This window comes from Gobius niger, assembly GCF_951799975.1.
Source record: "Gobius niger genome assembly, chromosome: 10".
Classification (NCBI taxonomy): domain Eukaryota; kingdom Metazoa; phylum Chordata; class Actinopteri; order Gobiiformes; family Gobiidae; genus Gobius; species Gobius niger.
In genome coordinates this window covers 9,514,801-9,540,716 of record NC_136861.1, presented here as the reverse complement: position 1 = coordinate 9,540,716, position 25,916 = coordinate 9,514,801, and the positions used below count along the sequence as shown (strand labels likewise).

Genomic DNA, 25,916 nt, shown 5'->3' with positions numbered 1-25,916 from the left:
AATATGAGTGTGAGGTTAAAGGTAGGCGATATATCGATGACAAGATGATATCGAAATGTTTATTTGTAGAGCGCAATTTATACACAAGGCAATTCAAAGTGCTTCACAGTTGCATAAAATTACAAGAAAACAGAAACATTAAATCAATCAGTTAAAGTAAAAGGCAAGAGTGCAGATAAAATACTTTCAGTCATATACATGGGGGGGGGGGACTTGTTTTCAACCTGGATTTAAACATTGTCAGAGTTGAGGCCTGTCTCACATCCTCGTGAAGACTGTTCCAGATTTTAGCTGCATGAAACTGAAACGCAGCCTCACCGTGTTTAGTCCTGACTCTGGGAACCACCAGGAGACCCCTCCCTGAAGCTCTCAGGGCCCGAGATAGTTCATACGGCTGTAACATGTCAAAGATGTGCTTGTGCTAAACCAAGAAAAGACTTGTTCACAAGCAGAGAGACTCAAGGTGACTGATGACACTTTGTCTTCGTGTCTGTGGGCCAAAAACAATGATCTCAGAAATGGGACAAAATGGGGGTGGGGGGATAGGATAAAATGTGCGGGGGAAAATTGAGGGAAATTCTTATACAATGAGACACAAAAACTAAAAATGCGGAAGAATATTTGAAAAAGCAGATTTTTTAGAGACATGGCAGGTTCATGCTGTGGTCGAAATTGATATCTATTTTTTTCCCCCCTATTCACCTGCAGTGTCTCTCGCCTTATGTGTAAAATGATGTGGAAACGTTTTTAGCTCTGCCCTTTCGTAGTCTATTTTTATTTAACCAGGTAAAAACTCATTGAGATTTACTATCTCTTTTACAAGAGAGACCTGGCCAAGAGGCAGCAACACATCCATAAACTGTTCACAAATCAACCAGCGACCTTTAAACTGAGGTTGTTGAGCTCAAGCCTGTTCTTTATACTGTCAATGTTTGGATCTGTTTTTTTGTTGTGGCCGTTGTCGTCTTTGTGTATTTTTTTGCTCACTGTAAATGAATTTCAATGTACATCTGAGGTGAAACAACTGCAACCACCGCGGCTTTGTACCGATTCCATCAATTTAGATTAAAAAGAGTTTGGAGAGACTCTCGAAAACTCTGCTCGTTTTTGTAGCTGATTCCAATCAAAGGGAGAACAACATTGAAAAACTGACTGGAAACTGACAGCAGGAATCGATCCTGTGAACGAAGGCTGTAACCAGTGCTTGGTTTGAGTCAGGCTGTTCATGTTTATAATGTAAACAGGAAAATACTATTGAGAAGTTGTTGTTTTTTTCCAATAAATGAATAATAATGAGCGGTGATTTTAAAATAGTGCTGATTTGGTCAAAAGCCTGACAGGACTGTAAAAAAAATTATAACAGCATACACTTGTGCTGCTACTGTAGCCACAGCCACCCTGGAACAGACTGACCATTTACCATGTGGCTCTTATTTGTTATTTATATCCTGATCTCTTAATATGTCAGTGCCCTCTGCTGGAGATGTGTGGAATTCTTTCCTTTTTTTAAATTTAAGTTGCCCCCTAGTGGCTGGAATGAGCACAATGGTCATTTCCTTAAAGAATCATACCTCCACACAGGAATGGGGTAGAGCAGGGGTGTTAAACTAATTTCGGGTCACGGGCCGAAATTCAGCTCTCACGGCGGGTCGCGGGCCGCATATAATAGAGAAAATGTTTCCAATAAACGAATAATAATAAGCTGTGATTTGGTCAAAGCCCCAACTTGACTGTAGCTTCATTAATAACAACTTACACTTGTATTGCACTTTACAAGCCTGTGTCACAAGTTCCTCAAAGTACTACATAGTATTCATTATTCATTCCTCCACACTCGGTGGTGGCCTCTGCTGGACATGTATGGAACTCTTTCCTTTTTATAAATTTAATGCCCCCTAGTGGCTAGAATGAGCACTCTGGTTATGCTTTAAAAATTCATAGCTCCGCACAGGAATGGGCTAGGGACTTACTTTTTTTTACTTTTTTTTGCATACTCTGGAATTTATGCTCTAGAGGACAGGGACCGGACTAAATACAGGCCATATGTTTGACACTCCTGGGCTAGAGACTTTTTTTGTGGACATACTCAGGGATTTGTGCTCTACAAGTCAGGGGCCAGATTAAATCATCTCACGGGCCGGATTTGGCCCACGGGCCGCCAGCTTGTCATGTCTGATATAGGTGTTTGAGGCACATTTTTTGCATATTTATGATGGCTTACCAAAATATCACTTCATAATAGTTATTGAGATATATTTTTTTGTCAGTATCATCCAGACCAGGGGTCGGCAACCTTTAACACCGAAAGAGCCATTTGATCCGGTTTCCACGGAAAAGAAAACACTGGGAGCCGCAAATATTTTTTGACATCTAATGCTGGGTTTACACATAACGACGACAAGTCACGAATGCCGCGAATCCACATTCGTGGCACAGGATCACGAATGTGGGTGATACGGGGTAGAGTTTTCACGCGCCGCCGCGAACTGTTGCGACCTGTTACTGCGTGTTACGATTAATGGCACGAATTATTACGCACGGTCACGAATATGCGTCCCGCACTGCTGCGAGCTGCTGCGTGCTGTTGCGCGCTGTTGCGCGCTGTTGCGTTCTGCTGCGAGTTATTGGGAATTGTCGCGTTCTGTCAAAAATCTGTCAAGAATTGGGCGAATGTGGACAAGATCGCCTGCCGCGCACACCGGGTTGGAGGCGGAGCAGGGACGTGTCGCTCCGCCGTGCGCCCCTGACTCGTTGGGCTCTCGCCAAATCGGGTTAAACAAAAAGCAAATACACCAGCTCCGGCCTGTCAATATACTGGAGAATAGCAATAGTTTTTCAGTCTATGGGACAGTCACACCAGTTCAACCCCGCTCCTGTCAACGTTGCCGACCCCTGGTCCAGACCCATGTGTGATTAATGGGGTCACAGGTCAGACAAAGAAAATTATGATCAAATTAAATACATCTCCTATTTTTTTATGTGCGTGAACTTTTACACGCTGGAAAACACTTTGGACTTTGTTTCACACTTGCACTGTTTTGTCCGGCCTTTTAAACTTCGAGATGTGAACGCTGGCGCAAACTATGATTTAAGCGCCGGGTGGTCTCGGTCTGGGCCAAAGTTCAGACTTCTCAGACTTTTGGGTCAAATTCAGGAAGTAGCTTATGCTCAAACACGTACAAACAAAACCAAAAGTGTGGATAAAAGAGGCAGAGATTTAAAGCAAAGTAAAGTCTCTGTTGCTGAATCCGTTCCCTCTCCGGTGGCAGCAGGCCTGGTTCAGCGCGGAGAGCAGATGCTGTCCCCGGGTGCTGTATCAATGTCTCTGATGTGTCTGTCTGCGTTTGATTAAAATAGATCGATTCTGTGTTTGCTCTGAAAATCACAGACAGTTTCGAGGAAGGTTCTGATCGTCGGTACTTAGGGACCTGACGTGAAAGTACAGAACAGGCCAAAAATAACTGCAGTAAATAACCTGTTCCCTGACATTTGTACTGTTATTTTTACACTACGTGGTTATTCACCTTCACAGCTGCCGCTCACACTCCCCACATTCATACTAGAGCTGCACGATGTTGAAGTGACTTGCAGTATATTGTGATAACGATATTATTGAGATATTTGTACGATATGGTGCATTATAATTAAACACAAATCAAAAGTTTTTCAGCTAGCAGAAGTAATAAAAAACACAAAATTAGGACCAAAAAAAAGGGGAAAATTTAGCTTGATTAAGAACCTCTTAACCCCCACCTGAACTGAGCACAAAAATGAGACGGAAACAAGGTTGAAAATACAACAGAAAAAGCTGGGTGGGGTGTGTGCTGTGAGGTGAGGGCATGGATCTATTATAATAAACGGGTGAGGGGGGTGTGAGGTGCAGCGCCGGTCTTATACTACTGTCTGCGAGTGTGGCGCACATGGTGGGGTATCTAGTGGCGCTTATTGGTAATGCATCGGTGCCGGACCGGCAAAACTATATTTGTATATTTCACAACTTGGAAGGTCACGTTTCAGGGTCACTTTCACAGAAAAGCTAGAAAACAAACATGCAAGGTCATGAAATTGATCCAAATGTTTTATAATTAGATGCACAGTGTTTTCTTCCCACAAATGTCACAAAAAACACTAAAGGTGCCGGTACTAGAAAAAAATCTGATACAGTGCCTTTAAAGTGCATATTACACATCAGGCACATAAACTGCTATGGAATGTTTTTCTGCCCAACATTTCTTCACACAATTTGCTGCTTCACTGAAATAAAATTATAATTATGCCACTGATGTTATCCTTCTAACTGCTATGGTGGGGTCACCAACCTTTTTTAGCTGAGGGCTACTTTAAGAGCATTAAGTTGTTCGAGAGCTACCAGTTAAACACAAATCCTAAAGACTTAAAATACACTGTGTTCACTTGCAGGATATTGACCCCATATTATATCAAAATAGCTTTATTTTAAACTTGTACTGAGTCACAAGAACTGAAGTTACTGGAATTTTAAGAATCGGATTCAAGAAAATGAAGAAAAAGTCCTAAGGGCTACTGGGCCTGCCCCAAAGGGCCCCTGGGTGCCCGCAGGCACCACATTGGTGACTGCTGGCTTATTGTAACACCAGTAAAGAAGCAAAAGAAATATCTGGACTGAAACATTTTAAATGTTATGACTGTGGAAGCTCTCAGTTGGACAGGAGTTGTTCATCCCAGATGAAGTTTCTTGAGTCATCATCTGTTCTGAGATTTTTGCTTCTTTACAAAGAAATGTTTTTCTTTGACCCCTCTTTCAAACCTTGAAATCTTCTTTCTTTAGCTAATTTTAACCTCACTGTCATCAAAGAAGTGGTCAGTGGCTTTAAGATGGAGGTGGACTGTTGACTGAGGGTCACTAGAGCTTTCTCTGCAGTGTTGGTAGAGCCTATTCTGCAGTTATTGTTTAGTTTCTCTGCTTTAACTCTCTTTGCACTCCTCGTCTTTGTAATGAATATGATACACATCACACTTCCCCTTTTGTGGCTGAGAGTTTTGTCCTTGGATGGCCTAATTTTTCTATCAACGCGTTCGCTGGTTTGGGATTCGATGTCGCTGAATCCTTTTGAGCCAGTGCGTATTGATCATTATTTTTGAAGGGCTAGGCTTTTGTGTGCAACATCTGAAATCAAGTTCTTGTGTCGTAAGTATTGTACCCTGTCATATGCTCTAAGGTTCACAGGTAAGGCAAGTTTCTTTGTAGAGCAGAGTTCATGCACAAAGTAATTCAAAAGGCTTTACGGGAAGGAAAATAAAGAATCTGCTTATTGATCAACGAGGTCACCATCCTCGTGTGACTCTCCTCTGCAGATAGTATTCGGTTGGTGGCCCTTGATGATTTTTAAACGTCAGGCGCCCCATTTGGGTTTCACGGTGATTAAGCTCCACCTGCTGCCATCGGCTTATGTAACATCAGGCAACGCTTTGAGAGAGAGAGAGAGACGGGAGCTCAGACTCCACTAAAGAGTTTGGAGGAGAGCGACGGCTAAAAGACAGGCGCGTCGGCGTGAATTAAGGAGTTCAGAAGCCGCGCGTTCCTGGCACTGACAGGCCGCCGGTTCAAGTACAGGTTGCGCAGAAACGTAAAGGTAGATTTCATTATTCTAAGCGGCTTCGGTGGCAGGAGTCCAGTTAATTGGTGAGTCACATCAGGAGCAATGATCCTCAAAGAACACTCCGGGGAGCTCTTGGAAACTATGTAGTGTTTACTTCAAACTTTGTTACGAAAGTAGGAAACACAGGCCTTTTCATGTTCCTGTACTTCCGCGAGGCGTTGTGCAATTGTAGAAGCTGCTGAAGTAATGGTAGTACAACTTAATGTTCTCAACGGTTCTCTTCATCTCTCTCTCCTGCAGGTGTTCTACAAGCGTGCGGACATGGCCATCGGATCCCTGACCATCAACGAAGAGCGATCCGAAATCATCGACTTCTCCGTGCCGTTCGTGGAGACCGGGATCAGCGTGATGGTCGCCCGCAGCAACGGCACCGTGTCCCCCTCCGCCTTCTTAGGTCTGAACTTCTCCAAATGTCAATAACGGCAATGTGGCTAATTAATAAATCCTTTTCGTAGTCCCTCTGGGGTTAATACAAGTGTTAACGGGATGATTGGTGGGTCTTTCATCTCCCTCTGGTGTCTCCACTTGACTGCCACTGGACTGGTGCAACCAATACACATTAATAGAATCACGAAGAAGAAGCTAACAGGCTAACGGGCAAAGCTAACTGTGGGCTAGCGCTACTTAAACAGTATTTACAATCAAGTTTGAGTGAAAAAAAATATTTCCATTGTGTAGTTGGATGTACAATCTCCCTCCCTCCCTTCGCCTTTTCTGTCAGCGTAGTATTTACACTCACGGACAATTAATACGTTAAAAAATCGCAACTTGCTATGACACCTGTAGTTGCGCTTATGGCCTCTAGGGGCAAGAGTTACTTAGCACTGCTTTAATATTCAGTAATACAAATACACAAACTTTGTCTAGTCACTGTAAATGCTTTTTAATGTGCCACTCTGCACTCACCGCTCACTCACACATTCATACATAGGCAAGCCATCTTTGAATATCCCACTATAGACCAAGTACAAAACCTACTTAGGGTAAAGAATAAAGTATTACATGACGAGAACAATGTACTGATGATACTGTATTGCTATCATTTAATGAACAATAAGTCGATTCCTTCCAATTCCCTGTTTAATGGAGTAGTTGCAAATGTTAAGATATTTCATAGTCGTTGTCGTCGTTATAGCAGCAGTGGCAGTAGCAGTAAAACGTTTGTGTCTCCCTCAGAGCCCTACAGCCCGGCCGTGTGGGTGATGATGTTCGTCATGTGCCTCACTGTGGTGGCCATCACTGTGTTCGTGTTCGAGTACTGCAGTCCAGTGGGATACAACCGCAGCCTGGTCACCGCCAAAGGTACGTCTGCTGCTTCTAATGTGCTCCCTCTATGCATTTAAGGAACAGAAAGTGAGATTTACTAAAAAACAAAAACCTTTCCTCTCGCTCCCAGATCCTGGAGGCCCGACCTTCACCATTGGGAAGTCGGTGTGGCTGCTGTGGGGCATCGTCTTCAATAACTCTGTGCCCATAGAGAACCCCAAAGGCACCACCAGCAAGATCATGGTACTGGTCTGGGCCTTCTTTGCCGTCATCTTCCTGGCCTCGTACACCGCCAACCTGGCCGCCTTCATGATCCAAGAGCAGTACATCGACACCGTGTCCGGGCTGTCGGACAAGAAGGTAAGAAGGCGTAACGTGGAGGACTTAAACCAGGACTAAACCAGGGCTAGGACTAGTTAGGACTTTAGATGTTCTGGCATTGCACTGGCGCTGTGACCGAGCGATCTGACTCGATGGTGAGGAATTGTAACATAAATGTGGGAGTGAACAGGTGCTGAATTACACAAAATTAAACAATGTGGATTTTGTAAGCGGATAAAAGGGGGGACTATATTGTAAGGCGTAATAATACCAGGAGTAGTTCTTCACTTTACTGCGCAGTAATCTTCACTTTACTGTGCGGATGCCAAATTACTCCTGGTATTATTACGCCTTACAATATAGTTCCCCCTTTTATCCGCTTAGAAAATCCACATTGTTTAATTTTGTGTAATTATACTTTGTAGAGGAACACTTCACGTAACCATATTTAAATAGGGAAAACGTGGAAGAGCTTGGTAGCTTCTATCTTGACCTGTTTTGGAGCTATAGTGGAGAGGGGGAGAGGCTAAATGCTAACGCCGTCTGCGCTGTGTTTACGTGACTGAAGGCACGGGTGAAGATCAGACAGGTCCTAAAGAACTCGTCAAAGCTAAGGTAAGAACATATCTCAGTATGTAAAAACGGTGGCCTATTCCTTTAACTATTCCTAAGCCTAACCAGACACAGGGTTTGGGTAAATATTAACAATTGACATTTTGATTCAAAGCCTTCTCGGAACAATTTGTTTGCTTTTCAATTATATTTATGGCTTTCAATTGTCTTTGAAGGCTTTTTATTGTCCTGTGGAGACCATGTACAGTGGGTTGCATAAGTATAGGCCCCCCTTTAACTTTACCACATTTTTTGCCAGAAGCCTCCATGTGGCCTCTATGTGGCTTCTGGCAAACAGGACATGGGACTTCTTATGGTTTTCTTTGAAAAATGGCTTGTTTTTGCCACTCTGCCATAAAGGCCAGTGTACGACTAATAGTTGTCCTGGGGACAGTTTCCCCCACCTGAGCTGTATCTCTCTGCAGTTCATCCAGGGTCATCATGGGCTTCTTGGTAACAACTTTGGTCAGTGCTGTCCTTGTTTGGTCAGTAAGTTGAGGAGGATGGCCGGGTCTTGGTAGGTTTGCAGTGATGCCATACTCTTTCCATTCCTGGATGGTGAATTTAACTGTACTTGGAGAGATGTTCAAAGCTTTGTAAATCTTTTTATAATCTAACCCAGCTTTATTCTTCTCAATAACTTTGTCCTGGACCTCAGACCTTGCCAAAAATCATCAGGCAACTTCTGAAGGCAATTGGTTGCCCTAAAAGGAAAAGGGGGGAAGGTACTTATGCACATCACACTTTTCAGTTTTTTATTTATTAAAGAAATTCAAAATCATGTTTAAATTTAATTTCACTTAACAATTGTGTGTCACTTGGCAAAAATGTAGCCAATACTTATGCAACCCACTGTAAACCTGGACTAAACCACGACTAAAAGAACCTTGCAGCATTCACAATCCAAAAGCAGCGCCCATACTTTGATTACCTTGTCAGAGAGACCGAACATTTTTGGTTTAGTAAAGAACATGGATTGTTTGGGAACATTTCAAAGGGGAATGATCAAGAAGCTTTGTTTCTTTTCCAACACATGCCTGGAGTTGTGTTTTGTCTCATTCTCATCTGAGCGTTCATACTTACCTATTCTTCTTTTTCTTCTTACCTTTTCTCTTCTTACATTGGCATTATTTCACATTTTTTAACGTGAGATATCATTAGAACCCAAAAAGAATAGTTTCAATCCTCAATTATGCATGATATATCTGCTTTCAATTCCATGCACCTTTGCTGGTTCTTATCATTCCAGCCTCCACACTTCTTCTTTTGCCTGTGACCAGTTTTGGCTTCAGAAGCTTCGGGTTTTCTGTTTTTGAGGGGTTTTCTGTGTAATTAGGGCAACTTTTCCCATTCATTTGGTTATTTTAAGTCCTACAACTAATGCTGCCTGTATAATAAGCATATTTTTGAAACTTATCAGCATATTTTAGACATGCGCTTAGTCAAATAGTACCAGGCCTGAAAACAAACCATATTCTGTTGCCTAAAAGGAAGCAGGATTACAATTCTCTTCCTCTTTCAAACCGAGGCTGAAAGATTAAGCAGTGAATTGAGTTGTTAGATGCTGGATGGGTCGTGCGTGATTCCAAAGCTGGGGGATGTGTCTGGGAGCAGTATTGACAGGGAAATCAGAGCCAGAGCAGTGATTGTGGCTGAGGCAGAGGATTAAAGAGGCGACTGAGGAGAGCTGTCCACGCCTTGTCGCATTTGGCCCAAAGACTCATCCTGCAAACAATGTACAACGGGCTCCGACACTTATCGAGAGCTGCAAATTAACAATTCGTTCACACGTTCTGAATAGATCTCAGACGTCGTACGAGGAAATGTAGCATTAGCTCTCGTTAGTTTTACCTTGGGCTGATGGTGCGTAGAAGAAGTCATGCTGAAAGGCGAACTGCCACCTATAAATGTAAGCTCTGGGTCATGACTGAAAGGTGAAGAATGCGTTTACAAGCAGCCGGGATGATCTGGGAGGAGGTTGGAGTAGAGCTGCTGCTCCTCATGTCGAGCCAAATGAGGTGGACGCCTCAGTTGTTTCGATGGACTATGTCTCTCGGTTGGATGCCCAAAGTGGGGGGGGGGGGGGGGGGCGTAAAAAAGTTGCAAAATTGCACTTTAAATAAATTCGCAAAACAGCGAGGCCACAAAAGGTGAACCACGTAATAGGGATACTGTACTCTGCCTGATCCCCCAAAAAACAGTTGCCACAAAAGAAAAGGTCACACACTCTAATATTGGGTTGTAGCGCCTTTAGCTTTGATTACAGCAAAAATGTATGCTCTGAAAGATAACCCCTGAACCCCAACCTGAACCGAGCACTTTTGCACTTTTTGGCTTTGCTCAAATCTCAAAGAGTCAAAACAGCGAAAAAACGAGGATGACAATACAACAAAAAGGCAACAAAAGAGTGACAAAAATGTGCAGGAGAAGCAACAATAACACAATAAAAAAGCGACAAAAACGTGACTAAAAAGTGACAAAAAAACATCAGGGGGTTAACAGCGGTAAAGACATCTCACATGGCTCGAGCAGGTGACACCAAACATCTCGGTGAACTCCCATGTCTCTGTTCCAAAACAAATCAACATGAAGACGCTAAATGTAAACAAACTGGAGAGCAGAAATGAACAGATTCTTTGCAGCCCTGGGCGGCATCTTGATTGCTTTGGATGAGGCTCTCGGCCAATTAGCCCGTCGGCTTCAATGTGACGCATCGCGAGAGCAGAATAAACGCGTCTGGCTCGGTAAACGCTGCTTCTCTGTCGAGGCTCCTACCAAAGCAAAATTATGTGAGATGTATAATTACTATTGATGCTGTTCGTTCTCTGCCGGGGCCGTTTTAAAGTTCAGTTCTTCAGCCTCTATGTCTTTCTTAGTAATACTAACACTCCTCTGCTTCTCCTCTGCTTCAATACAAAGTTAAGGTCAAGTTTTCCCTTTTCAAATACACTTTTCTATTTGTATAAGGTTAATGAAAAAGTTCCATTCTGACGATTGCACCCTGCTTTTTTCCCTCTTCCCCTCTCTCTCTCCGTCTCTAATTAAATGCGCGGCGCTCTGCCAACAGCCAAAATGAGTTATTCATCTCGGAGCAGACAGGAGCAGGCCCAGAGGGGAGACACTGAGAAAATGACTGTATTACCACCATTCTCATTATGTCTTTGAAATATTTCAGACATAATGCACAGCAACGCAGAGACCCGTGAACGGGGGAGACAAGAGGCCACGCTTTGAAGCGCAGGCAGATATCAAAACAGAGCTGAAAGACTGGTACTTCAGTGGTTGACACTTTTACAAATATGTTTTAAAATGGATGTGGGTCTTGCATTAGTTTAGCAGATTTATGCACATGGACAGGTTTAAATCTGTGGAGATCTATTCGCTGTTACAATATTTATCTGAAAAATGCTGTCACAAAAGGATCCTGCTGAAAGGAAGTGACAGCTGAGGTGGAACAAAGCCTACACAGTTGTCATGTACTGAAGTAAAAAGTTAAATTAAAACCATGTCTGTAAATTACATTTACTATGAAACCATTTTTTTTGTTTGTGTTACGGCAACGTGTCATACACAGGGGGTGTGGCCGAGCCGAGGTTTAGGGAATCCTCTCTGGGGAATCACAATTTTTCACTCTTTCACTCTATCACACACCAATAAAGTCAAGCCAAAATCGGGTCCATATTAGCCTGGTCTTACCATACCCTCGTACTCATTTCGTACAGAGGGTCTGGAGCTCACTGAGATCAGGCCCAGACGTAACATGTAGGGAAATGATCATTGACCAGAGTTTACGGATGGCTAGGTCCATATCGATGTTTTTTTCCCAGCAAATTGTTCAGTAAAAGCGAAAAACGACATTCATTGCTGTGGTTAGCATATGTTAGCTAACATGGGCTTCCTGCTTCCTGGTTGGCAACAAAGAAGGGAAAAAAATAAACTTCCTCCATCATTACTTTAATAAATGCTGAAAAATGAATCATTGTCAACTAAATAAAGATACAGAAAAATGGAGAGGAGCAAAGTGTCTCAGCAGCCTATAGAGTTCGCCAAATTCCACAGTTACCATGGAGATCCGCCATCTTTGCAGCTGCTAGCATACATTGCCATTGACAACATTAGCTACAAACAGTATAAAAAGTGGAGAAAATTGCCGTGGAACAACTCCGTTAGCTGCTGAGTTACTGCTGGTAAATACATCTAACACACTGTGGTGTCCAAGTGTTTTAATGTGAACAATAACTCCTGTATTTTAACTTTTAAAATTCCATTAGTTTACAATTGCTGCTAATCCCATAATGCTTAGCGATATGACATCACATTCCCGAACTCTATAAATGATAGAAAACGCGGACAATGTTTACCAGGAAGCTAACATTAGCTTCAAACTACACAGGCTATGCTAACGTTAGCTACTAGTGTCCTTTTTCACTTTTACAGAACAATTTGCTGTGAACAAACATCCATATGGACCCGATTTTGGTTTGATTTTATTGGTGTGTGATAAATATGTTTATAGTCCACTAGAAAACAGATAAAAAAGGCTAGACATTTTTTGCTTATTTGTGCCTAACTTCTCATGTCCCCTCTTCAGTTCCAGAAGCCTCAGGAGCAGTATCCCCCGTTCCGGTTCGGGACGGTCCCGAACGGCAGCACCGAGAGGAACATCCGGAGTAACTACCCCGAGATGCACGCGCACATGGTCAAGTACAACCAGAAAGGAGTGGAGGACGCGCTCAACAGCCTCAAAACAGGGCAAGACTGGACTTCTCTTATTGTTAACGCAAATGTACTGCCAACTGTACATCCAAATGATTCATTCACTCATATTTAAGTGATTTCCTTTATGGGTTTTTGACAAACCAAAATGCCCAGTAGAAACACGTAGAGCCAATCATTATTTCACTCTCGTCTTTCAGTCAAACTATCATTCACTATTCATAACATAAATTATGAATAGTGGCGGTCAGGGGAAGTAACCGGTTTGACAAGCTGGTCAGGAAGTGCATCAGTGAGGGGTTGACTCTGTAGATGAACGGGTGGAGAAAAGAATGACGAGTCTGTTAGCCTGCTTAGTCTATTTTTGCTGTAGCCGTTAGCATTAGCCATCAAACATCGCAAATTATGAAAGCTCCAGATGTTTTCAGCTGTTGTCAACCCATCGACCACATACAGGTGATGTCAAAGCCTTGTTAGAAATCATTAATGAATGTACAGACCTTTGGAGATTTTAGATTAGATTAGGGCTGTCAATCGATTAATTTGTTTAATTGCGATCAATCCCACTTGTAAAATTCGATTAATCGCAGTTCATTTTTCTCTAGTGATTATATTCATTTATAATACTTGTTCAACATAAAACACTTACATTGAAAGGATCTGTATCATGCTATGTTAGCCATTCCAAAGTAAAGTATAGGCATTTATATGATATATTGTACCTCTACCACTATGGAGTATTCATTTTTGTGAGAAATATAAGTATTTTCTGGAGGTATTTTTCAAATCCGGAAGACAAGATGCTTGGATCCAGTTGACTCCGTCCCTCTCCCCGAGTTGATGCAGCCGATGCAACGTTAGCAGTAGTAGAAACATAATATCAGAGCAAAAAGTGAAGTTTACTTCGCAATGCAGTTATAAGGAGTTGACATCTGCAACACAGCTACATAAATGGCTAACGCACAAGCTCACACGTGTTTTCATTGACTCACCACCGCTCTGGCCGCTCCATCGTCGCTGGTTATAAGAGTTTAATCCACAGAGGTTCACCAAGAATCCATCAGTGAAGTGACGATCACAGACAAACGTTATTTTGGCTGATAGTCGCTGAATCCCGGAAAGAAATTCCAACTTCTGGCGAGTGGCCTCTTCTTTAGGAGGCTTGAATAAAGTCCTGTAGCTCTCGTAGCCAAATGCGCATTTTCGCCACATTATCGTTAGGTAAGAAAAAAGAACAGGTGTCCAGAGTAGGTTAGAAAGAGCTCCTCCAAAAAGTTGATTCTGCATGATATAGGACCTTTAAAGCATTTGAATATTGATTGCACGTTTTATTAACCAAATATTCACAGTTTCATAATTATGGGAGAGGCCCAACAGCTGATGACCAGGATCTCTTTAGCCCTTTCTTGGTCGCTCGCCCAAGATAAGCCACATTTTAGATCCAATTTCTTTAGTGCTGAACATTTTGGACAGACTCTGCAAACTTTTAGGTTCATAAAGTGGAGAATAAGGACAATTAAAATCCTTTTTGTTGAAATAGGAAAATTAGACAAGCCTTTTTGATGCATAAGTAGCTCTTTGTCGCTTTTGTTTCATATGTACCTCATCGTGTGAAAAGATTGGAGACTCCTCCTGGCTTACAATATGTAGTTAATACAAGTGCTTTGTCTTTCAGGTCATGTGTGGCTCAGATACAGAACTGTGTGTGGTCAAAACATATGATGCGAATAATCGCAGTTTGTACTTTTTGTTTGGTGGGAAAGATATCCAATGGCCTCCAAACATCATATATAATATGTTAATGCAAACCACAGAAATCATATAAATGACATTAAAAGGACAAACTTACTTTAGTGTTGCACCTGGCTTCCCCATTTATTTGTATGGGTATCTATCTATCTATCTATCTATCTATCTATCTATCTATCTATCTATCTATCTATCTATCTATCTATCTATCTATCTATCTATCTATCTATCTATCTATCTATCTATCTATCTATCTATCTATCTATCTATTGCCTTAAAGGGACTATACGGAGTTTAAAAATGTTAAACTTGCACGAGCTTAATATATACGGTGCAATTACACATATGACCTGAGGTGGCAGTAGTGAGTATAAAATGGCCAACTTGCATCTAGCCCCTTCAACTTTTAATGTCACAGTCACTGCATAAATGTTTGTTGTGACACATTGAAGTTTGTACATGAAATAATTAAGCCTCGTGGCTTTATAAGAAAACACCATTAACTAACCTTCACCAAACTCATTCTGATTGTGCAATTCATTTCCCTTCTTGACGAAGCAGCTAATTTCCAAATGCCTCACTACCCACTGTCGCAGGTGGAGGTTATCAGAAACCCAAACTTAGCATTCTGCGAGGAAATAAAACCAATATTACTTTCAAAGTAATAAATCATTTAAATTGAAATGAAAGAATGACAAGTGAAATAGGCTCAAGGTTTTTTTGTGTGATTATAAAATGTAAAAACAACAGAACATGTTTCTCCTCAAGGTTCAGTTATGCAAAAATACCAGAAAGTAGTCAGAAATGCTGCATAATTTATAATATTAAACTTGCTTCCTTGTGATAATAATACAAGGAACATCTACCAAGGACCGAGAGCTGGGGGTTGTCTGAAAGTGCTGCAAAAGCCAAAATAAAATAATAAATGTGCACTTTAAATGAAATGCGTGCTCTTTGTGACTGCGCAGGAAGCTGGACGCCTTCATTTACGACGCAGCGGTGCTGAACTACATGGCAGGTAAAGACGAGGGCTGTAAACTGGTGACGATCGGCAGCGGCAAAGTGTTCGCCACGACGGGATACGGCATCGCGCTGCAGAAGGACTCGCGCTGGAAACGGCCCATAGACCTGGCCCTGCTGCAGTTTCTGGCCGACGGTAACGAAAGTGACCACAGACGCAGAACTTAAGACTCGGACTTGCTTTCAACACTGTTTTCAGGGCTCGTGACTTGGCTGTTGCGGGTTACAGGTAACTTGGGACTGTTGGCTCTTGACTCGATTTGAGTTTCAGTCCAAGCCTTGAACTGATGGATCGAACTTCACAAACTACAGCTATAGTATGCAGCCACAAGGGCCCCGCATCTCAGTCAAACTACGGAGTTGTTTCCCTGATTAATTAGCGCATTGTTACGGGCCTATTTGTCTCAAAGATTAGTTGAATCCACACGGTTCTCGTGCATGCAGTTACTTACAGTAACTCTGGTTCTCTGAATGTGCACAGTCTAAAACGAGTTGGGCGACTCACAGGCTAATTCTCAGTGGTCAGACAGAAATAACCGTCAGGTGCAGGTTTCAGTTAGTTTTACATCAGCGTTTCCCAAACTGTGGGTCAGGGACCAGAGGTAAGAGAATGGGACCATTTGCCATTATAAAAAGTTGGGAAATAGACTAGTAGTCGTCCTAAATCCCAGTCTCACAGTGGCTTAGTGGTTTGTGGTTCTCACACAGAGGGACGGGGCCTGAATTGAGGTCATTATGTTCCACTTCTGCCCTGCATTACTGCACAGTGGAACTGTTTTTGACCGTAAATGGATTCGATCTTCGTTGAATAACCATGGGATGCGTACTGTAGGGCCCCCGTGTGGATTTTTGCTTAGGGCCCCAGAAGGGCCAGCACCGGCTCTGGCTGTAGTAAAGGATGTCTTATGGAGAGAATACAGTTTAGGAAAAAACAACTCTTAAATGAACAGGATTAATGACTTGGACTCCGTTTTAGGTCATAAAGACCATCAGCAAATCATTGTTGTGTCCTTGGGCAAGACAAGTTCATGCATCTTGTCTGTTGATGGTGTTCTTTAGTGGTTAGTGAAGCTGAGGAGTGGATCATTTAAAAGAAGCAGCTTTTCTTTTTAAATATAGGGACTATATAAGAGTACTGCATTATTATTCGGACTGTCATGGGTCTCCAACCTGTAGCTCAAGCTCCCAAAAGAATTCTACGTTCAGAATCACATTTTGCCAAACAACTCATATGCATCAAGTCTTATTCATATGTGCATTTTCTCTTGCCTGTCCAGCTATCCACTCCTGCTTTTTTATCTGTTCAAAAGCTAGACCACCTGGAACTTTGCTAACAGCCATTCAAATCTCTAAAAGTTTTATATTGTTCCAGTTACAGACCACGTTGCCACGTCAGGAACGGAATTAACCACTAGGAAGTAGGAAAAAAATGTCTAAATGTGCATAACAAGAATGTACCTGCGTAGATGTTGATGCTTCATCCTCCATCCTATCTATCGTTCCAAATGCACATTTACTGAAACCGCCGTTGTGCACTCGTGTTGAATCCTCCTACGTTTAAAATCTGTACCGAGTTGCCATGACTTGTAGCCTGGCACGAGTCAGACTGATCCTCCAGATTAAGAGATACATGGGGATACAGTGTGGAATTGTGCGATTTGAATCTTGTTGACTCCGGACAAAACCAAGACAAGCCAATCATAGCACGGGAGGCGGAGTTAACGGTGCGTCATCTTCCGCGCTAGGATTTCCCATCATACACCAGTGCTCCTCTGGGCCGTAATAAAAACAGTGAAGATGGCGGCCCCGACACAACAAAATTACCAGTGCCCTTTTGTCTGTTTTAAATGAGCTGGACTTGGACATCACCGGAACATTTACTCGACTGCAGGTGTGGCCTACATCAATCATGGCGGAGGACGTAAACGCAAAGCACAGGTCGCTTTGTGTTTGATTGGTTTGCTCTCGTTCAAACTGTGATCGTTAGCTCCGCCTCAAGTCCATCCATTTTCTTCCACTTTTCCGTTGCCGGGTCGTGGGGGCACCTGTTGAAGTCGCCCAAATCACATTGCACCAGCCCCTTATGGCTCCTCCTGCAGGTGGTGGGCCCTCAGAAGGTCCCGCCTCAAGTCTCCATTTGGAAATCGCGTCCTATTACCACTATTCCAGACTGTCTTTATATCTATTTATAAATACATAAATAAAGTCATTCTGGCTTTATGCCAGGCTAATTGACTTGTGTCGTTACGTTTTTGCAGCAAAAACAACATCGATCATTCACATTTGTCTCTAACTTTACAAAATCCACTGCCTGCTGTTTGCGTCTTAGCCAGCTTTTCTCTGATTGTCAATCACATCCATCGGGAATGAGAAGAAATCACCCTTGATCCCAGATACACGTCTTTGTAAAGAATAGGAACAATGTGTATTTTGGCTACATTTTCTCTGTGCCCAGGCAAGATCGAACACACTCTTCAAACATCTAAGTTAATGCATTTTCTTTCTTTGTGTTAAAATACCATCTTCGCAAATAACTGTTCAAAGTATAGTCTACCTAAGTCCTGTAGCTGCTAAAGTATTCTTCCAAACATATTTTAGCTTTTTATAGTGTTTACTTTGGAGAAGCTCTACTAGAGAGCATTGTACTGACCTGCTGACGGCTGCACCCCGTGCACACATATATTAGATATTTAAGCATCCTCCAGCTTTTGTTGCTGCAGTGGGTGACTTTTTAGTGACTGAGTCTATAAACTGAAAGTGCCCCTCTGGACGGACTCCTGCATCGGGAGTTTAAGTGCACAGCTGCTGCAGAAAGATGGTGCTTTGTATCCACAAATACAGTCTGGAAGTGCTGGAAAATACCGGCATTTCTATATTGGTTGTGATTACTCACTCCAATCTCTCTATTTTCAATTAATATGCAAAGTATGGGCTATAAGCATGTGTGAATGTTATTTATCATTGCAAAATCCTCCTTTTTTGTTTGTCGACCAACTATTCAATCATTTGATCAGTCAATAAAAGGGAGAATCAGCCCCACAAAATGCTTAAAAATGTAGGTGCTATTTAGTACCAGTGCAGCCTCCATTTAACGCTCAGTTACTAAATGAAGAATGAAACTTGTGCCCTCAACATTACGTGATTGCCCTTTGTTGTGTCGCGGTCTTGCAGGGGACACGCAGAAGCTGCAGACTGTGTGGCTCACTGGCATCTGCCGCAATGAGAAGAAGGAGGTGATGAGTTCGAAGCTGGACATTGACAACATGGCGGGGGTCTTCTACATGCTGCTGGTGGCCATGGGGCTGAGTCTGCTGGTCTTCGCCTGGGAGCACCTGCTCTACTGGAAGCTGCGCCACTCCGTCCGAAGGTCCGACCGCCTCGACTGCCTCCTGGCTCTGAGCAGAGTAAGTCACTGAATGGAAATGAGGGTGTGGGGGAAGTCGTCATCGTGCAGGTCATTGGTTCCAAACTTACCTGGATGCACAAGATGTTTCACCCTCTCTGTGGTGATGCAACTTTTAGATCTTAAGGATATACAGTGGGAACGTAGATGAGAGACTGAATGGATAAACAACCTAGACCGCTTGACTAACTTTTGTAAGCTTTTCTAGACAGTTCTTATTCACTGTTGACGACCAACCTTAAAAATTATGACCAAACAAATCAGGAAAAGGGGTCTCAAATAATTGCTTTCTCTTTTATCTTTTGGTGGGTAAAATAACAGATGAATTTGTGGATTGATTATCTAAAGCAGTGGTTCGAACATCCCAAAAATCACAGACCAGCAACTCAGAAACCAGTTCTTTCAAATGTAATTAACTTTTTTAAGAATTTCACTTGCAAAATATTCAAAATCCGGTTTATCAATGTATGTCTGAATACTATATTTTTGATATGTGGTCTAATTTCACTCAAATATACTGTTATTTAAATTGAAATCATCTCGCAACCCCCACCTCCGTGCCCCTCGACCCCCACTTTGGGAACCCCTGGTCTAAAGAGCATAAGTAATGTTTTAGACAAAAGTAGAAGAAGTTTAAAGGTGCATTATGCAACTTTATGTGGGAAAAAAAAGTTGATATTTGTGTGTATTTGACCTTCCAGTGGCTGTGTGAGTCAGCATGGCGCCTTTATTTTCCATCACAGTGGTCTATAGGACGCTCCAGGATCCGTTGTTTGGAAGGTTTTTACTCCTGACAGACCCCCTCACTAGAAAACCTACAAAACAATAGGTCCTGGAGCGTCATAGAGGTCTCTGTGATGGAAAGTAAAGGCCATGCTGACCACTCATACAGCCAACGAGTCACTACGAAGTCAAGTACACACAAATATCAAGTTTTTTTTAGCATTAAAAGTTGCATGTTGCACCTTTAAGTTGGATTAAAGGTGCAATATGGAAAGTTTTGATGCAAAAAGTTTGAGATAATTGTGTTTTTGACCTTGTAGTGACCCAGTGGCTGTATGGGTGGTCATCATGGCCTTTACTTTCCATCATGGAGACCTCTATGACGCTCCAGGACCGATTGTTTTTAGGGTTTCTGGTAGGTTTCTCCGCTAATGGAACCACCACTGTCGTTATGCAAACATTTCATCCAGAAACCCTAAAAAACAATTGGTCCCGGAGCATCATAGGGGTCTCTGTGCTGGAAAGTAAAGGTACCATGCAAACCCCATAGAGCTGCTGGGTCACTAAAAGGTAAAATACGCACTATTATGAAGAGCTTTTCTGCATAAAAAGTTCCATAATGCAGCTTTAAAGGTTAATAATGAACTTGATTCATTCCCGCTGTGCTGTTACTGGAATGGGCATTGTTGGTGAACACGTCGAGTAAATGATATGAAACTTGTTACAAATCTGTTCAAATCTTTCTGCCCAATTTCTATGGCTTGTCGAAGCGTTACATCTTTTTGAACGCTTTGCGAATTCCTGAGTAAATGTGAAATCACAGAGCATTGAAATGACAGCCTTTGCCTGTGGTTGCGTCAGGTTTGAGGCTTGGGAAAGTCTGGTGGCAAAAGAGTTTCTCAGTTCGCTTAATATGTAAGAGAAAAGGTCCACATGTTTTACTAATGAACGAGAGTGCTTAGACGTGGCTTCCAAGGCAAGAACTTATGGTATAATTATTTCACAGATTTTAGAAAACCAAGATCAAAGAAAATCTGAGATGATACAACGGTGTTTAACGGGAGTCTTTTGGTCATTGTTTTGGCCTGTTCCCTCTACACACTCTACACCAGGGGTAGGCAACGTCAGGCTCAGGGGCCAAAACCGGCCCTTCATCATCCAACTCTGGCCCTCGAGATGATTTTGAGAAATATTATGACCCAAATCAGAGATCAAATGCCTGTTAAAGTACTCTAGAAATGTCAAAAATACTGTCAATTCCTAAAAATGTCTTAGCAGAGCACCCTTTTAGGCTATAATCCTAAAAGAATGCTCTAAGAATACTCTCTTGAATTAAGAGATAAAATCTAAAGATTGAGTGGATTTTGTCTGGCCTTAAAGCAGATAAAACCTATTCTTGCCAATGGAACAAGCACAAGTTTTTTCTTAAAGGCGCAATCCTTGATTTTTCTATTTTCTGTTATTGGAATAAAATGTGTTTTGTCCTTTAGTATATGGTAAAAGCAGACATAAAATGTCAGGCTAGTAGACATATTTTACAGTGAAGTGACAGTTTTCCTTCCTGAAAGTTGTGAAACCTGGTTTAAACTCAGTCCCTGTGATGAATTTTGATGTTGTAAATGCATTAGGAAAGTTTGAGATGAGTTTGGACCAGAAAATAGCAATTTGAAATTTGCGTGACCCTGTTTCTTTGTACAATCAGGTATAGCTCCTTTAATTCAGATTATTTTGTATAATTTCAAGTGAAAAATTTATATTTTTCACAGTAAAAGGCACTGGTGTTTTTATTTGATCTTAGATTAGTTCAAACCGACATAAAAAAAACTTAATTCAAGCCATTTTAAGTCATTTATCTAATTTACGACAGACATTTTTCCAGTGTATATGATGTACAACACTGGCATATGTAGAAAGTGATGTTTTACTTCAATTGCTTCAATTGGGGGGTCCAGCCCTTGGTCTTTTGACGATGAAAAATCCCGGCCCTCCACCGAGCAAACTTGCCTCCCCCTTATTCATATATCAAACCACATCACGCCATCCACATCTGGTCCCTTTTGACAGTTCTCACTTAATTGATCTCCCTCCATTCATCAGCTTTAGCAGCGCAGTCAGTCTATCAGTGCTTGGTTCAAGGACTGCCACAGTAAACCCGGAGTGATAACAATTCTTCCTGGAGGTCTGCTCTCTGATCCCGTACAAACAGTCCCATTGAAAGTCTCTCTGTGACTGCACTGAGAGCTCAGATTAAGTATTCTCCGCTCATGCAACATTTGAAAGTGAAATAAAGTGGCCGCATCAGCAGTCGCTCCCAGACTCGACTTCTTCGGCAAACAATATTTCAAACGCAACGTCAAGAATGTAAAACAATCAAGTGGGACCCTCATTTGAATGTAAATGTTTTTTGAAAGCTCTGCAATATAAAAAAAACTTTAGATTAGATTTGTTCTAATCCAAGCAGAAGTTTTTGTAACAGGATTTGACTGAAAATGACGATGTGATATTCCTCTCTATGTTACTGTGGCCTCTGTGCTGAAATACAGGCATAAATAGTGTTTGTTTGTGCAGTTGTTCAGCAGATGATAATCCATGGCTGAGCTCAAATGTATACTGGTTTATGTAGCCAAAAAAGGGTCTTGTCAAAACAGATCGGCCAGACAACACAAGACAAATGTACTGTATTTGTATAGCGTAGTTTCTACAATAAGTTATTTTAGATTAAGAAGGGGTAACACTTTACAATTTGGCCCAGTAACTCCTAGGTTGTTACTGTGGTACATCCAGAGGTAATTACAAGGTACAGTGGTATGGCCTGGTAGCTCCGGTGCCATGCCATCGGTCCAACAACCCAATAGTCTGTCGTCTCATTATTCCGAAAATATAACCCTTACCCTAATGGCAGCCCTACTCAATGGGTGATTTTCAGAATAATGAGACGTTAGACTAATGGGCCGACCTCGTAACTCCTAGGTAGTTACTTAAACGTACCACTGTATGTACTTGGTAATTATCTCTGTAAGTACCTGGGACGTACTACAATAACTACCTAGGAGTTACCAGTTTGAAGAGGGGATAGTTATATTCAACTATATTGGAAATTTTAATGTGTTTTATGATCATTATTCAAGTTTTCCAGATGAATTGTCAATCAGTAAAATTTAAAAGGAACTACACCTGATTTTCTTCTTGTAGTGCAGGGGTCCTCAAACTTTTTTCTCTGATCAACTCTTGATTCCAGGCACATATTTGTTTAGCTGTAGTGGTTTGCAAAAATAGTAATCAAGTCTTCACACTTTGTTTTAATTTGTTTCAAAGTAATAACTGCTTGCACTATATTGTGCTTTACAAGCCTGTGTCACAAGTTTCTCAAAGTAATGTTGTCATTATTAATTCGCTCCACACTCTGTGGTGGTAAGCTTAATTTACCACGTGGCTATGATGTGTTGTATATGATCTCTTATGTCAGTGCCCCTGCTGGACATGTGTGGAATTGTTTTTTATTTATTTAAGTTGCCCCCTAGTGGCTGGAATGAGTATACTGGTTATTTAGTTTAAAGAAAATCATAACTCTGCACAGGATTGGGCTAGAGGCTTACTTTTTTTTGGACATACTCAGGGATTGGGCTCTACAAGTCAGGGGCCGGGTTAATCATCTCGTTTCCTGGTCCAGCTTTTAGCAGGTTCCCAAACGGCACCAGATTTTGGAACTTAGAGCCAGCATTTTTTCAGTGGCTTCAGTGAACTGGTTCTGAAACTGGAACCGGTCCGGAACCAGCATTGTCACCAGCTTGGTGGAAAAGGGCTATGTGTGTTCTGGCCATCACACTCACCTCCATCTTCCAGAAGACGGTTCCAGATTTTAACCGCTTGAAACCGAAACACAGCTTCACCGTGTTGACATTGAAACGAGCAGGAGACCAATCCCAGAGGCTCTCAGAGCCGGAGATGGTTCCTATGGCGCATGTTACAGATGTACTTGATTACTAAGCCATGGAGAGACCTATACACGAGCAGAGCGAATCCTGAGCACTGGACCAATGTAGTTATATTTCAACGTTCTATAGTCTGGACTCGTGCTTGGTCTTGGTCGTTCTTGGTGTATTGCAGTTCACAGGTTGGTTAGACAGGCCTAGCATACTCATTTCTATCTTCTGCTCTTTCTGCAGGGCATCTACAGCTGCTTCAATGGAGTGGAGCATTCGGACAAGAGCAACCGAGACATGCCAAACCCGGACGTCACTTCCAACTACACCCAGGCCAACATGCTGAAGATGCTGAAGACCGCCAAAGACATGGTTTCCTCTGCGCGTGTGGAGAATTCTTTGGACAACGCCACCAAAACCATCGAAAACTGGAGCAGGCGTGACGTCCGACTTCCCCCAAGAGTCACTACCACGGATCTCGCGCACAACAGAATCCCGTATATCTCCAGCATAACGGACAACCACTCGCCGTACGCGCAAAGGGCCGTAACGCCGACTTTTCCCATTCATTACACTGATTCCGCCACGCAACCGCTTTTGGACAAGGCCCGTGTGGTCACAAGGCCGACACCGCTTAGATACACGCTCCCCGCTCGACCGAATCACCACCTCCTGGAGCGGACTTTGCCGATTTCCAGTCTGAGCACGCCGCACTTGGCCATGAGGGACCCCAGCCCGACTGTCACCCCGACTTTGCATCACCGGAACAGGCTTTACGTGGACAACCAACCCCCGCGTCACCAGACTTTTGTCCCCTACAGAGAGATGCAAGTGCCGGACATCTACGTGGAGCACAGGGGTCCGTTCCGACGCAAGTTTAGCTACCCTCCGGACTGCCGCCAAAGACGCGCTCATAACTATGTTTTCAACGCCTTTGACCCGAGATCGAGAAACGACTATGACGAACCCCGGTCTTGTTTGGCTGAGTTACGCGCGAATACTCTTCTTAACAACCACGCCGATGCAACTATGCCTTGCCCCAATGTGGGACACTACCCTGGAACGAGCCCTAGCTGTAACTCTTGCATGAAATCTTACGTAGAATCAGAAATGGATGACATACCGCTGTTAGGCAAGGACAAGCTGAACCGCAGAGCGTCATTTTTGAAAGCGACTTGGGGAAACGACAGGGTTCGGCAAATCGATGAAACTAAACCGTCCACTTCCACATCCCCACCGACCCGAGCGGACATACCGGATCTCTTCCCGAGGGTGGTCGTGGCCAATCCCCAGCCCGCCAAGCTCTACGGGAGTCTAGGGCACAACCTGTCTTGTTACCCTTTGGCAGCGGAGCCGGCGTACCTGGACCCCGCTCACATGGGATCGTTTCCGTACAAGCAGAAGCTGAAATACGCGGATCCCGCCCAGCTGCCTTCGTACAGGGAGGCCATTCTCCAGAACGCCGCTGCCCTGAGGCGATCCTCGTCCACGCTCGTGCATAGACGCTACTCCTCATACCTGAACTCGTACACGGACTACCCGGTTTACGTGGCGCCGAACCACTTTTACGACGGCTCTAAGGACATGTGCCATTTGTTTCCGTGCGCGAGCCACTGTCCGGGAAGTAACACGCCGGTGCTGCAGCGCGTAAGCACCCAGCCGCCGGTGGTGTACCAGCACAACAGCCTGTACGGGGCGTTCGACGGAGGGGCGGGGCCCAGGGAGGAGCCCGGAGGCAGGGACAGGAGGCAGGTGTTGGTAGCGCGCAGAGTGAACAGTCCCTATGTGCCAAAGCCCTGGAGCAGGGTGTCCAGCCTGGAGTCTGAGGTCTGAGGCCCGAGGAATGTCCGGTTCAGACCGCACCAACACCCACCAGGTCCAGGGTCATATCCAGCGAGGGGAGGTTCATCAGGGACATCACTAGTTACTGCGTGAGTAAGGGCTATGCAAGAAGAAGTCGACAGAAAAGGGAAAATGATAAGTCCTACCTAAGGCTCGTGATACTGTCCACTATGATTCATAATATTTTTAAAACTGCAACACAAAATTAAACATCAGGTATTCCTCCAATCTTATTTAAACACGACCAGACCAACACAGCTCAAGGTTCTTGAGCTGTCATCTGTACTGTGTACTTTAAGTGTTGTATGTTTCAATCAAGAAGCTTGTCAGTGACGCCAATGAACTTTGGCTGCAGGCAAAGTTTTAAAGTGATAGTCTGTAAGTGTAAACGTTTTACAAATTTAATAGATTGCATGTAATTGACCACCTGGGCCTGCAATTTGACGTAATGTAAGTAATATTAAGTCATTATATTTTTCAAAAGTCGATCCATTTTCTAATCTTAGCAATTAATCACAGTCCCCAGTGCCATCGCTTTGACCAATGATACGAGCTTTCCCTGTGAAGAGTAGAAAACAGTAAAAAATTAAAATAAACAAACTAAAATAAGTATATTAATAATTCATGTAAGTATTAGCAGTGCAGGCTTAGAGTCATAGTGCAAGTGGTTGATAAAGTGATGCTGATAAAGTGACGCTGATA

The 25,916-nt window shown here is 42.9% G+C and overlaps 1 protein-coding gene across 2 annotated transcripts in view; it reads left to right on the top strand.

Moving 5' to 3' along the window:
- The window catches only part of grin2ca (glutamate receptor, ionotropic, N-methyl D-aspartate 2Ca), a 154,840-nt gene extending 129,511 nt beyond the window's left edge, over window positions 1-25,329 (top strand). For both annotated transcript variants that reach the window (XM_079564346.1, XM_079564347.1), the window contains exons 9-15: window positions 5,880-6,033; window positions 6,816-6,941; window positions 7,036-7,265; window positions 12,430-12,590; window positions 15,272-15,459; window positions 18,495-18,727; window positions 23,616-25,329. In XM_079564346.1, coding sequence (XP_079420472.1) covers window positions 5,880-6,033; window positions 6,816-6,941; window positions 7,036-7,265; window positions 12,430-12,590; window positions 15,272-15,459; window positions 18,495-18,727; window positions 23,616-25,205 — 2,682 coding nt within the window. In that variant the 3' untranslated portion in view covers window positions 25,206-25,329. The remainder of the gene's footprint in view (window positions 1-5,879; window positions 6,034-6,815; window positions 6,942-7,035; window positions 7,266-12,429; window positions 12,591-15,271; window positions 15,460-18,494; window positions 18,728-23,615) is intronic.
- Window positions 25,330-25,916: the final 587 nt, after the last annotated feature.